Source organism: Chionomys nivalis, chromosome 24 (genome assembly GCF_950005125.1).
Source record: "Chionomys nivalis chromosome 24, mChiNiv1.1, whole genome shotgun sequence".
Taxonomy (NCBI): Eukaryota; Metazoa; Chordata; class Mammalia; order Rodentia; family Cricetidae; genus Chionomys; species Chionomys nivalis.
The window spans coordinates 15470470-15485876 of NC_080109.1; the positions used below are offsets into that span (position 1 = coordinate 15470470).

Genomic DNA, 15407 nt, shown 5'->3' on the forward strand with positions numbered 1-15407 from the left:
ACAAATCACACTTAACTGCCTTTCTGTAAGAGGAAGCAACTTCAGGGGATTCCAATTAAATTGACACAGTTAAGAGTAACACCGAAGGATGATACCCCTCGTATTAACCATTTTCTGTGATAGGCTAATGATCACAAATGGAGACACAGGGGAGTCCTGCTAGATTTGGAGCCTTCCCTAGGGGTTAGGAAGCATATTGACATAACCCATGACATAATCTCTGTGGTTGCATCCTCTCTCTTTGTGTTAAGTCCAGTCTAATCTTGCAAGGAGAAGCAATGACAGTATTTATGGAAATAGGATTGCTACTTTGAGAGATCACATTCACTTTACTCTAAGTCAATTTTACTTCAATCTGGACTGTCAAATAAAACTTTCTATAAACTTTTCATGATCTGAGTTCTGGTGTATAACCTGTATTCTGGTAACACTAAATGACATGCATTATTTGTTTTGTAATAAACAGGCAGTGGCTAATACTCATTAGTAGTCTTTTTAAAGATAAGTTGTTAAATCTGCATTTTCACCTCCTGAACTCCAGCAGTGACTATTCCTGGTCCAAGGATACACTACTGCGATTCTCAAAGTCCTCCATCTGTGTACGAGAACCCTGTGGCCTGACGTCTCCCTAACCAAACACAGCATGGAGATTCCCGTGGCCTGACGTCTCCCTAACCAAACACAGCATGGAGATTCCCGTGGCCTGACGTCTCCCTAACCAAACACAGCATGGAGATTCCCGTGGCCTGACGTCTCCCTAACCAAACACAGCATGGAGGTCCAACCTAGTCTTATGCTCCTCCCTTTCCACGGTGTAGCACTGGGCACAATTCTAAACAGAGAGAGAATTTTCTTACCTTTCTCAACATTATCCAATTTTAATTCGTTTTCCAATAGCTAATACCACAAACATTACTGGTCCAGAGCTATATATATACCTCGTTCTCTAGTGCAAGGATACACCAATCTGCTACTGTCTTTGGCAGGTTTCTAATACTATGATAAAATACCATAACTAATGGTAATTTATTTCTTATACTTCTAGACAACATTCCGTTATCAAAAGAAGGGAGGGCAGGAAGTCAGGCAGAGATGAAACCTGCAGTCCCGTAAGTGATGCAGAGGTCGCACAAGAGTACTACTTACCGGCTTGCTCCTTACGGCTTGCTCTGCTTTCTTTGAGTTCCCAGGACCAGCAGCCCAGAGGTGGCCCCCGATGGGCTGGGCCCTACCACATCAATCACTAATTAAGAAAAATCAATACAGACTTGCCTACAGGTCAATCATATGGAGGCAGTTCTCAGTTGAGGGTCACTCTTCCCAAATGACAATAGCTTGTGTCAAGTTGATATAAAACTAGCCAGCATAGCTGTCTTTAAAAAGAATTGCTGGTTTTTTCAGATGCATATGTGCCATATCATGTGTGGAAGTCAGATGACAACCTGTCAAAGTTCCTTCTCTCCTTTTACCATGAAGGTCCCAGGGATCAAATTCAGGGTATCAGGCTTAGTGACAAGTACCTTTTCCTACTGAGCCATCTAGTTAGTGCCCAAAATTGTTTATTCTTTAAATGTTTTTCTTAAAGAAGCAAAATAATTATATTGTAATGAAGGACCAAAATACAGAATAATATTTCCCTAACTATAATCAAAGCATAAGAAAAAGACAAGTTATCCAAAGAACATAATCACAAACAGCTGTGACTACAGAATCATCTTCTCTCATCTACTATCTCTTACCTACAATTAAGCCTTTTATTCTCTCATTAAGCAAAGACCTTAAACTATAGATCTTCTCATTATACCTCACCCACAGAACCCACCTCCTCTGCCATCTGCACAATGTACCTGTTAATGTTGTGACACATTCGGGGGATAAGTTTGGCAAGGAAAATAAGGGATTCCCAGTCAGGCTCATCTTTACTGCAGATTCCACACACATAACTGTAGGAACGACAGTCACCCTGGAAAAAAAAAAAAGGAATCAATTTTCAGTAGTTAAGTCAAAAGATGGGTTGAAAAATATTTTCTACAATGATACTATTAGTAGTAATTTCTCTTTTGTTTTTTAAAACACATCTGAAGTGTATATTCTAGATATTTGTCAAGTAATACAAGTAAGTTTCAAATTAAAACATCCTTTATTAAAACCCAAGTGGGCTGCAAACTCATCCTATGAAAGTGGCTACAGGTACAGGCAAGAGCTTTCTGAAAAAGACTTCAACGCATGAGCAACAATCCCCACGAACTGACAGATAGGACTGCATTAAAACTAAAACAAGAAGTGTGAGCACTTGGGAGGCAGAGGCAGGTGGATCTCTGTGAGTTCGAGACCAGCCTGGTCTACAAGAGCTAGTTCCAGGAAAGGCTCCAAAACCACAGAGAAACCCTGTCTCGAAAAACCAAAAAAAAAAAAAAAAAAAAAAAAAAAAAAAAAAAAGAAGTGTGAATAAACAGCTTATGGAATGGGATAGATCCTTTTTTTTTTTTTTTTTTTGCTTTTTGCTTTTTTGGTTTTTTCATGACTGGGTTTCTCTGTTGCTTTGGAGCCTGTCCTAGAAACAGCTCTTGTAGACCAGGCTGGCCCCGAACTCTCAGAAATCCGCCTGCCTCTGTCTCCCGCATGCTAGGATTAAAGGCGTGCACCACCACCACCAAGCCAAGAAGTTTTTTTTTTTTAAATGTACTTATGTTTTCACAAGGACAGTTTATTTTGGCATTTAGGAAAAAATTAGGCCTATACTAGAATATTATGACTTTTACCTGGGCCTGTAAGGTTAAACAATAAAACTGAATAGCTAACAGCTAAGGCAACTAAACTTTGTTAAGAACTTTAGAGGACCCTGAGTAAAGTTTATTTCTTTTTTCTGAGAGGGGGATGCTAAAATAATCTTACGTTGTAGCCCAGGCCAAGTTCAAATTTATGGCGATTTTCCCACCTCAGCTTCTCAGCTGCAAGAATGTCAGCTTTAGTCATCATGCCCAGTACGACTGGAGAGATGACTCAGTGGTTGAAGAGTGCTGGCTGCTACTGCACAGAACCCAAATTCAATTCCAACAGCCACATGTAGCTAACAGCCATCTGTAACTCCAGTTCCAGGGGGATCCACCTCCCTCTACTGGCCTTGGCGGATACTGCATTCATGTGGTACAAACATACAGGAAAGCAAAACACCCATTCATACAAAGTAGCATTTTTTTAAAGAAATCAGTCATCAAGCAAATACCTCAAATGAATATTTATCTTAACAATTAAAAACTTCCTTAAAAAAAACCATAATGGGGAACTATTTCAACTCAGTTCCCTATCTAGCAGGAGCCGCAAATACTTAAGTTTCTTGAGGGACTCTCCTAAGAGTTTAATTTCTCAGTATTATTATTGTGTTGAGATTGAACCCAATGTGTCACATAAGAACTGAGAAAGTTTAAAGAAAAACCTGTCTATGCTTTTACTTTTATACTGCAGACATCCACATGTAAATACAGAGCAAATCTCAAAATAAACCTATGTATGAAAAATTAAAAAGCCACTGAAAGAAACTCAGTCACACAATTCCAACAATATATAACAGTCATTTAAAAACAACATTAAGCAATAGATGCAGCTTACCCTTCGCACCCCCTCCCCAGACAGGGTTTCTCTGTAGCTTTGGAACCTGTCCTGGAACTAGCTCTGTAGACCAGGGTGTCCTCAAACTCACAGAGATCTACCTGCCTCTGCCTCCCAAGTGCTGGGATTAAGGGTGTGTGCTACCACCACCAGGCCAAATACAGTTCTTTAAAAGGAAGGAAAATTAGACAAGTATTCACAATCAAAACCAGCTCATCAACTCTAATGTATCAGCTTTGTTTGAGTTTATCTGCATGTGGCCATATGCTAAGGCACACTTTCCAGTTCAGAGCTTTCAGAAGCTGGTTGGTTCCCTTTCCACCATCTGGGTTGCACAGTTTGAATTCAGGTCACCAGGCTTGGCAGCATGGCTTTACTACCTGCGCCGCCTTGCTGGCCTGTTTTAGTTGAATTTAAAAATAATGAACTGTCTTTTTAATATGAAAACAACTATACATGGATTTCAATAAAGGAAGGATGTAAAATTCAGTCTAATGCATTAAGATAAGGTATGCTTCAACATTAGACAAAAATAGTAAAATAATCTGTTCCTATAAATAATTCTACTATAAAAGGACACTACTAAATGCTTGGTCAGCACAATGGCAACCATCTTTGATGCAACTGTATGCTGTGACTCCTACTGATGAGTATGACCAGCTGCACACAACGGCAAACGAGAAGGGGGGGAGTACCATTTTGAGCTACGGCTATTTTTCTAGTTTTCACTGAACAACAAAGTTAACGGTAAAGAAGGCTTCTTTAGCTTCTTATGACCAGAAACTCCCTGAATTTCTGGGTCACGATGTCAAACTTAATGTGGTCACTTCATGAACAGCATTCCAAAACCCAACGATCGCTATCCTCACATGCTTTTATAACTAGAAAGGCAGAATAAGAACTTAAAAAGCTTTATGAAAAAAATAGTATTGAGTCTATATAATCTTCGAGCACGGCCTTAGGACAGTCAGGCATATCCAGCCTTTGACACTGTAGCACAATAGTGGTCATCGACAAAGCTAACATTCAAATTACAATTAAATTACAACAGAAGCACAGGTAAAGTGGCTGGCCTTGTAAGCCTAACCGTCTCAGTTCAATCCCCAGGACACAAGTTGTATGAAGAAATTATAAATAAATACGGTGGTATGCATGTGTGACCTAAGCACTCTTACAGGAGATGGGAGGCGGAGACAGGAGAATCATGCAGTTCATAGCCCGGCTGTCCTGAAGCACAGAAGAATGTGGCAGAAACAAGAGACCTAGCTCCACATCATGGAAAGAGAGAACTGACGGCCAAAAGTTGATCTACACACACAGCATGACGTATGAGTGCACATACACTGTAGTATATGAGTGTGTACACACACACACAAATTAAAAATAACTTCTAAAAATGATAGTAAAATCTCAGCATTTAAAGTAAGCTTATGTTTTCGTGTTGCAATTCAATCCTCAGTCATATACGCCTGCAGACCACAAGCTAATCATGTACATATTCACCTGACGTCTTCTTGCAGCTGAAAAGGCTTCTCAAGCCACAGTATATCTTGTAAGTGTACAAAGTGTACAGGTAAATAAGAACCTGACTTTTTCATCTTGTTTCTCAAAGAGAAATAAACTAGCCAAGTGTGAAGTAAATGTTCTCTGAAAGTTTTACTTTTGACCACAGGTAAAACAAAACAACAATGACAAAAAAAAAAAAAAAAAAAAAAAACCAAAAAAACAAAAACAAAAAAAAAATTCATTCAGTACTTAAAAGTTCATCTACTCCATAACCACCTATAAGTTGTTTTTATCTTTTAAACTTGAAATATAATTTCACATTTGAATTCCCAAAGTAATTCCAAATTGAACTTTGTGAAAGCAAGCAGCAGGACATTCCATGGCGGGGAGCCCACTCCGTGAACTCACCTGCACACCCACAGTTTTAATTGGCAGCAAGAAAGCATTCAGTGAATGCTGACTTGTAATCTGCATGAGCTTCTCCTGGTCCTCTTCTGTCGTGCAGGCTTTGACTCTCTGTAATAGTGTATGGGGCTGAAAAAACCAAACAGACATGCTTTTCATGTTGTAAGAAATAAGACCTCCATAATCTTATGTTCTTATACCAATTAGTTTTTAACAGCAGATCATATACTATTTGCTATGTGCTACATAGTACACCAGGAATTTCTACTTTTCTATCATCTATTTTTTCTCATTTTATATTTCCCCCTTTGCTCCCTTTTGAACTGGTGATTCTCCCAGCTCATTTATTTCTCCTTTATTGGAGATTGAGTTAAATCCTTAATTTCTATTTATACAGTTCCATTTAAGTATTAACATGAACACTGAAAAAGAATCAACCTTTCTATCCCTTTGGTAATACAAGCATTTTTAATGTTCTATATTTTGTTAGTTTTTAAACACTAATAAATACACTGAAGTATTTAACTATTTTATGAAGCCCATGTTTGTATCCATTTTACTCATTTATTACTTTATTTGCTCACCAACCCCTCTTGTACGTAGATCTTCTATCTCACTGCTTTACCTATAGCCAGTGCCTCAGCAGTGTTTCTCAAGCACAGCTACACATCCCAGACTAATGACATGGGAATTCTAGGGATGGGCAAGTATAGACTTCAAAAGATCCCTTAGAGCCAGATATGGCACACACCCGGAGTCCTAGCGCTCGGGAAAATCAGGTAGAGGAACACGACTAAGTCTGATAAAAAAAAAAAAAAAAAAACAACCCAGCATTTATATTTAGCCTTTCTTGTTCTCTGTTTCTAGGAGATGAAGAAAGACTGAATGCAGGTAATGGACAGGAGTAACAGAAGATTATAGGAAGTTAATTGTTTTTCTAGTTGTCGTGGACCTCATTTTTGATGTTGGGTCAGTGGAGAAAATATATTCAATACTGAAAGTGTAAAATCCAGTGTGAAGCTCCACAACCCTACAATGGCTGTTCTAATTACACAGTTAACTCACTAGGTATACACACATTGGGTTTGACTAATTTCAGTGGGTGATGTTCATTATTTGCAAGGTTTTAAAATAAGATTTAAAAAAAAAAAAGAATAAAAAGAACAACAACAAAAAAATCTTATCTCCTTCAGATTACTTCAAAATACTAGGAAAAGTCACTGCGTTAAATGTCTCCAGTCAAGGGCTGTTGGTACTAAGTGCTCTTTTTATAAACGACTTTATTTGCTCTGGTTCTTAAGGCAGCTTGGCATGCACTATAGTTATCCTCTAAGCACTAAGCACCTGATTTTAGTTTTTATTCTTCTTGTATACAGTACATCCCAACCGATGCTGCCTCCCTCCACCTCTCCCTGTACCCTACCACCTTCCCCCTCCTCCCAGGGATTATCAACTGAAAAGAGCAGAACAGGTTCCAGTACAACCAGGCACAATCCCTCATGTGAGGGCTGGACAAGCAGAAGGAAAAGGGTCCCAACAACTCTGAAGGACAGGAGATGCAGTCTATTTGGTCAGACAGACACATCTACCTAGCAGTCTTTGTGCCATGATTTCTACAGTCACTGACTGCACGTACGTACTGTTTTCAATTTTCAAACAAATAAATTATTTTAAAATAAAAATAAGAGCAGCCATCTACTTAGTTCTTTGTATTGACTAGCTATGTCAAAATCAGTCATTACCTTCTTAACGCTTGCAGAAAAATCAGCTACTATTTTCAAAATATTGTTGGTTTCAGGAAAATCTTTACAAATATAAGGTTCTTCAGCACATATTACTCTAATTGCCAGGCCAGGACCTATAGAATAACAACTATTTAGAACATAAAATGTATAATTACAATGTAATAGAAAACTGACACTAATGCTAAAACATAAAACCCTTTAAATAAATAAACACAAGGCATTTAATTTTAATTGACTCCTAGCACTAAATTTCAAGACTTAGAGTGTAGTTCTTTGGTAGAGCCAATGTTTATCATGCACAAGGACTTAGGATTCAATCTCAAACTAAACAAAACAAAAAAGCACAAGGCATTTAGTTTTAAGTGTTGGTATTAATTTCCTAACCTATATATTCTCACAAAAAATTTCCCCGAGATATATTTTAATTAACACTATATATGCCAATTTACTGAAAAATCTCTTTATTAAAGGAATTTCCCATCATTTACAAATGTAAACAAAAATAATGAACCACCTTAATTCATATGCTGCTTAAATTTTGAAGAAAAAAAAACGGTGAAAATATTGCTAAATGCCAAGATGTGAGCTACCGCTTCTAGTTACAAATAAGCAAACTGTTAATAAATGATTGAATGAATGAGTGGGAGGGAGGACAGACTGTTTAGCAGTTAAGAGCACTGTTGCTCTCTAGAGGACGGTGTTCAGTTCTCACGTCACACATCCAGGGGCTCTGATGCCTCTTCTGGCTTCTTTGGCACCTGGCACAGCCATGGTACACACATATACATGCAGACAAAACACGAGAACAAAATAAACCTTACAAAAAACTAAAGAATAAATAAAACACATGCACAGATTCTGTTGCTTTGCTACAACATGAAAAGAACCACTTGAGATGTCTATAAGCAATAAAAGCCATATTCCATTAGTTGTCCTCGGTTTCATTCCTAGTTTTAGAATAAACATCAAGATTAGTTTTTAAAGCAACTAAAATAGTGTTTTCTGTACAACTTCTGGAACTGCCCTCATTGCTAAGTTTTCTCATCTGTAAAACACAGAGCAAGATTATTTTCGTGTGTGAGAGGATGTATGTCACACCACACAGTACTTTCAAAATGCTTGCCCTCATTTTTTTTCTTTTTGAGACTGGGTCTTTACTACATAGCCCTAGCTAGCCTACAACTTGGTATGTAAACCAAGTCATCCTTAAACTCATAGAGATCTGCCTGCCTCTACCTCCCAAGAGCTGGGATTGAGGAATGTGCCACCATGCTCGGGTATTAGTGTGTTTTAATTAACTGGGCCATTCCTTCATCACTTATTATAGAGAGCTAAACCAGGTTTGCATCTTTTTTTTTTTTTGGTTTTTCGAGACAGGGTTTCTCTGTGGTTTTGGAGCCTGTCCTGGAACTAGCTCTTGTAGACCAGGCTGGTCTCAAACTCACAGAGATCCGCCTGCCTCTGCCTCCCAAGTGCTGGGATTAAAGGCGTGCGCCACCATCACCCGGCCCAGGTTTGCATCTTAAACCATCTCAGAATAAAACAGATCAAGTGTCATGATGCTATCTTTAAATATCACTATTTTTTGTTACAGCAAATAACTATTTAAAACTTCCCTGGTGCCTGTGAATTAGTTACATAAAACAAACACAGTGCAAAGTGTGCTTTACAAGTGAATGAAGCAGTTCTTCCGTTCAAGCAAGATGCTGCCTAAGAAACCTTAGGGGAGGAATTGGCAGTGGTTACATGAGAAGCTGAGGAAGGAAAATGCCTGAACCCAGGCCATCCAAGGGAACCTGGGGGGGGGGGGTGAGGGTGATTTTTTTTTTTCTTTTTTTTCAAGACAGGGTTTCTCTGCAGCTCTTTTAGAGACCGTATCTTTAACAAGAAAGAGGGGACACAAGGTTTAATTCTCTCTTCTTTCCATGGAACACATGATGTATGTACACACAGTATTTATGATCTAAAAACCCTAGATCTACAACTAAGAATTATATAGAAATGTTATTAAATATCTCTATGCTCCATCTCCTTATCTGGCAGTGTTACATGCCAGACTCCCAGGAATCATATGGCACCTACATACAAACACAGAAGAGAATGAGACATGAATTAGCATAAATCCAATAGGCACTTTAAAGAATTTGTTCCTTGTTGTCGCTTCCCTTCTGTCAGGTCATGATCCCTAAAGACAAGTCGTTCAGAGAGGTTTGAACTGAACCAACAAGGTCTCCAAACGGACAAACCCAATGTGTCTGTACCTGGAAAAGGATGCCTGGAAACCAATTCCTCTGGCAGGTCAAGCTCCCTGCCTAGAATCCTCACTTCGTCTTTATGAAAATCTTTCAGAGGTTCTATTACTTTTCCCTACAAGGAGAAAAAGGGACCAGTTAGAAAATTAGACTTTATCATTTAAAGTAGTTTCTCCTATGAGGCTTAGAAGGAATTAGATGAGTATTTTAGTGGCATTCAAGCATAAGCCTTGAAAGTCTTATAAATAAAAACAGATTCAGAGGCTAGTGAGATGACTCACTGATACACAGACATACATACAGACAAAATACCCAAACACATAAAATAAAGAAAATCTTTAAAAAAAAAAAAAAAAAAGGTCTGGGCAAACAAACCCACCAGCTCTCATATACTTCTCCTATGATACAAGACAACAACTGGGAAAGTTAATGTTAGTACTTAGTTTTTCCAAATGAGCTGGGTATGGTGGTGCATGCCTAATCTGTGAGTTCTAGACCAGCTTGACCTACAACAAAAAATGTAGCTGAAGATGATCATGCAACTCTAGATCCCCCTGCCTAGACTTCCTGAGTGGTGGGTACAGGACTACAGCACCACACTGTGCTATTCCAGTAATTCTACACCTAGGTGTCCATTAGAAAAAATGCGTGTTTACAAGAATTTATAATAATATTTATAACATCATTTCTAACACTCAAAATGGGCAATGTCCACCAACTAAAAAAGGTGAACAAATAGACACAATGGAATATTTGGTTATAAAAAGGAATGAATTACATTATACCATAGATGAACCTTGAAAATATATGTTAATATACTATCTGGGCATGGTAGACAATGTCTATAATCATGACACTCAGGGGGTAGAGGATGGAAAGTCACCAAAGTCAGCCTCAGCAATATAACAAATAAGAGGAAGGAGATACATGAAACCATCTTTTAAAAAACAAAGCAAGAAACCAATCATAAAAGGCCACAAGGTGTCTAAAATGAGAAAAACTACAGAAGTAGAAATTAGTGGTTTGGGGGCATAATGGCCTTTAATCCCAGCATGTGGGAGGCAGAGGCAGGTAGATCTCTGAGTTTCAGGCCCAACTGATCTACAAAGCAAGTTCCGGGCCAGCCAGGGATGCATACAGAAACTATGTCTCCAAAAATAAAAACAAAACAAAAACTAGTGGACAGTGGTTGTCTAACATTGACAGGAGATGGGTGGGTACCATTAGACTGAAGGTGACTAGTGGACACTGGTTGTCTAGCATCGACAGGAGGAGATGGGTGGGTACCACTAGACTGAAGGTGACTAGTGGACACTGGTTGTCTAGCATCGACAGGAGGAGATGGGTGGGTACCACTAGACTGAAGGTGACTAGTGGACACTGGTTGTCTAGCATCGACAGGAGGAGATGGGTGGGTACCACTAGACTGAAGGTGACTAGTGGACACTGGTTGTCTAGCATCGACAGGAGGAGATGGGTGGGTACCACTAGACTAAAGCATGACTGCTAATGAGCACGAGATGCACCGGGTAGCTTTTGAGGGAAATGTAATATTAGTTTGTGGTGATGGATAGTCAACTTTGCAAGTACTGGGAAGGAGAAAGAAAGGATGGAGGGAAGGGAAATGCTCTGAGTATATGTATTAGGGAAAGTTCTCACAAGCCTTTACCTCTTCCCTTAACTTTCTGATGAGCTCCGTGTCATTGTGGTGGGTTTTGATGAGCTCAGCTTTGCCACTAGCAACAAGGGATGCACTTTCGATTAGATCAGGCCGCAAGGTGCCTTGAGCAAGGAAAACCTCCTCTGGCTTCAAACTCATTTCTCCAATTACTTCATTGGCAATCTGTTACCAACAAAAACAGAACAGAACAGTCTTCTAAGAAATGAATCTTTTCAAAGTTAATGACATTTGAGTCTTTGCAAACCAACTAGGAAATCAGAACCATTAAACTACAAAAAATAAATTTCTGGAAATATGTACATTATATGTGATTCAAAAATATATGTGAACATCCCCTTCAGCACTCCCTGAAATCTGGCCTCTGGTAAACCCAATAGAAGTGTAATGCCAGCAGAAAAGTTCATTCTTAAATGCCTAAAACACCAGCTCAGCAACATGCATGCTTTTTAAACTAAAACAGTTTCTACCTATCAATAGGTACATACACATACACTCCACACACACACACACACACACATATCTTAACAAACAAAATGAGCCAATTTTGTTGATATAATGATAAAAATGCACTAAAATCCGCATAAAACAGTAAACATTGCACACATTAGCCAGGTGGGGTAGTGTACTCCTTTAACCCCAGTAGAGGCAGGAGGATCTCTGTGAGTTCAGCTGAGGACATCCTAGTCTACAGGGCAAGTTAAAAGAAGAATAGAAAGGTACCTTAACAAAAGTGTCACCAATGATTTTTCTTTTTTCCTCAGGACTTGTGGTCATATTCAACGTTTTGCTAATTCTTTTTCGTGGGGTCCTGTCTTCATCTGAGATTGGTAGAGTAGTCGTTCCATTGTAGAAAGAATGGGCAGCATTTATCACTGGGAGAGATGGGAGAAGTATTTTAAACAATTATGTTTCTTTACACCTTAAGTATGTCAAGGCTTAGAAAGAAAACAGAGATATCCCTTTAATATGCCTTACACTGCCCATATACTCAAAAACCAGCAATAAACCCAACAGTTAAGAGTTCCGGCCTGGGAATCCATAAAGAGAACTCTGTAGCATTGGATATGACATCACAGCACTGCTAATGGTGCTGGTTGCTTTGCCTCTGCTCAGTGTTCCACTAGAACAAGTCAATGCCATAGCAATACAGAGAGCCCCAAGATAGTCAAAGGCAGTGGCTCCTCCACAGCAAACCAGTCCTCAGAACAGCGCACTAACCAGCTTCTTCAAAACTGCTATCTGTACATTTACAATTACCTGGATATCCCTTTATCTATTATTTCATAAAAGCAAGAAATCATGCTAGTTTGGTGGCAAAGTATTGCCTAGTGTGTCCAAAGACCTGGGTATAAGTCCCAGCACTGTCGAATGGGAAACAGGTGAAGAGTAAGAAACTATGAGCACTATGTGTCAGTAGAGCATAACCAGCGACGCAGAAGCCAGCTGTTCCCACCAGGGCCCATCAAAGACCTGTAGGTCCTTCTCTTAGCCTAGCCCATTACCCTCAAGCTCCTGCCCATCAACATTCGCACCCTGTTCCTACTGCAGAGTCGTACCTCTAACCTCAACTATGCCTGGTGCCAGTGGTGCAAGCCAAGCTCGTGCTTAGTAAGCCCTCACCTTTCTTACGGTGAGGACAGCAGTAGCAAGCTCTACATTAAGAAAAACTATCTGCTTCCCATGTTTTCAAATTGTTCCTGGTTTAGGCACACGCAGAGACCCATTCCTCCTACAATTCAACATTCCCTAAGCCTCCTCCAGAACTCTGCAGCCTAAGGCAGCTTGTTTCTTCTTGGCTTCCTTCCCACTTTAGCTCCAAGACTTTAAATTCTAGTGAAACAGTCAATATTACCTAAGTTTTATATTGGACACTTTTGCTTTTTTTTAAAAAAAAAAAAAAATTATTTATTGTGTATACAGTATTCTGCCTGCAAGCATGCCTTCAAGCCAGAAGAGGGCACCAGATCTCATTACAGATGGTTGTGAGCCACTATGAGGTTGCTGGGAATTGAACTCAGGACCTTTAGAAGAGCAGGCAGTGCTCTTAACCACTGAACATCTCTCCAGCCCTGGATACTTCTTGATACTACACCTTATCTTAGACAGAAGGCCAAGAAGCAACTGGATGTTTCTTGAAACAGAGAAAACTACACATATGAAGTGAATGGTATTGTCAGGACTGAGTTTACAGGGAAACTAGGCTTGAAGAAATAACCGCTGCTGTAAATTAACTTCTCATGATAAACTAATACCTTTGACCTGAATTCCAAGCTTTTTGAGGGCCTCTTCAACAGACTGGCTTTCTCGTTTTCTCATAAAGCCATTATCAATATGCACAGCAATAACTTGATCTTGATTCAAAGCACGATTCAGCAAAGCTGTACAAACAGTCGAATCTACACCACCACTAAGCAAAACCTGTAAATAAAATGAAGAGAAAACAATTCAAATCAGAAAAACAAACAAGAAATAAACACTATCACCTTATATAACTAAAATGCTATATACAGTGAAGATACGTACAATAACTGAAAAGACTCTAAGGTGATACAACACACACATTATATATGTACCCTGTCAGTTGTGAAGGCAAAGCAATCCAGCCCTGGATTCCAACATTTCTGACCTAAGTTTGCAGACCACCGGGTGATCAACTGCTTACCAATACTTTTGATGTGCCTACTCTCTCTTTGATCTCTCGAATGCATTCAAGTTCTCGGTTCTGCACAGTAAAGGTCCCACTGCAGCCAGCGACTTCATACAGGAAATTCTTGAGTATTATTTTCCCATTCTCTGTAAGGCCAACTTCAGGATGGAACTGTACGCCATATAGCTTTTTAGATTCATTGGCTATACCTTCATGGAGAAAACAGTCATAGAACAATTTTATGTTGAAGATACAACAATAGTCACAATTCATTCTAAAAATATTTTTCTTATGTTAAATGTATATGCCTTATTCAACTTTCAATTGCAGAGAAAGAAAATGCCTAAATAAAATCACGCTGCTATAATGTTTATAGAGCTGGTTTCACCTTCAAGGTCACTGGCTGCTGTTTTTCTGCCTGACTCTCCCACTTTCACTCTTCTTCCCCACCATTCATCCCTTCTTGGGCACATACACACATACATTATATGAATAAATTAATTGTTTTTCATTTAAGTATTTTAAAGCATTATGTGACTTCTGAATAATTCCCTTGGTTAATAATGGATCCTACCACACTGACAACAGCTATCAAAAAATAAGAAAGAGTCCACAAGCTGGCTCAATGGGTAAAGGCACTTGATGCCAGAGACCTGTCAAACTACGTTCAACCAGGGCAATCCAAATAGGAGCAGGAAAGAGCCCTTAAGTGGTCCTCTGACCCTCAGACACAATAAATGGAAAATAAACAAGTATACAATTTAAAAGAAGACTTATTTATTTAAAAATATCTCAGACTCATGATTACTCTGAAAATTTTTTAAAGTGAAATCTGCAAAATTTAGAACTTTTACCTGCCACAATGTTCCCAGAACGTGCTACAACCTTGAATCCATCGGCTACTTTGTCTACACTGTCTCCATGTGTAAGTAAAACAATTTCTTCCTTCTGAAGGCCCCTAAACATAGGAAAAAAGAAAGATTTTTAAAATTAAACAGAAGCTGGGTGGTGGTGGTGCACGCCTTTAATCCGAGCACTGGGGAGGCAGAGGCAGGCGGATCTCTGTGAGTTCGAGACCAGCCTGGTCTACAAGAGCTAGTTCCAGGACAGGCTCCAAAGCTACAGCGAAACACTGTCTTGAAAAACCAAATAATAAATAAACAAATAAATAAATAAACAAATGAAAATAACTCAGTTAGAACCAGATTAATAAGTCACTGTACTTACATAAGTTAGAGTCATCAAAGAGGAGGGACCCTCAATTACAAAAATGCCTCCATAAGACTGCAGATAATCCTATAAGGCATTGTCTTAACTAGAGATTAATAGGGGAGGGACCAGCCCATTATAAATGGTGCCATCCCTGGGCTGTTTGTCCTGGGTTCTATAAGAAAGCAGGCTGCTGGAGAGATGGCTCAGGAGTTAAGAGCACTGGCTGCTCTTCCAGAGGTCTTGAGTTCAATTCCCAGCAACCACATGGTGGTTCACAACCATCTGTATTGAGATCTGGCGCCCTCCTCTGGCGTGCAGGGATACATAGAGGGAGAATGTTATATACATAA

General features: G+C 39.2%; 1 protein-coding gene across 2 annotated transcripts in view; it reads right to left on the minus strand.

Annotated features, from left to right (window-relative positions):
• The window catches only part of Gmps (guanine monophosphate synthase), a 50045-nt gene that overhangs the window by 8163 nt on the left and 26475 nt on the right, over positions 1–15407 (minus strand). For both annotated transcript variants that reach the window (XM_057756925.1, XM_057756926.1), the window contains exons 5-13: positions 14700–14803; positions 13861–14054; positions 13451–13616; positions 11919–12070; positions 11187–11360; positions 9527–9632; positions 7263–7378; positions 5524–5649; positions 1848–1963 (exon numbers count right to left, since the gene is read on the minus strand). In XM_057756925.1, coding sequence (XP_057612908.1) covers positions 1848–1963; positions 5524–5649; positions 7263–7378; positions 9527–9632; positions 11187–11360; positions 11919–12070; positions 13451–13616; positions 13861–14054; positions 14700–14803 — 1254 coding nt within the window. The remainder of the gene's footprint in view (positions 1–1847; positions 1964–5523; positions 5650–7262; positions 7379–9526; positions 9633–11186; positions 11361–11918; positions 12071–13450; positions 13617–13860; positions 14055–14699; positions 14804–15407) is intronic.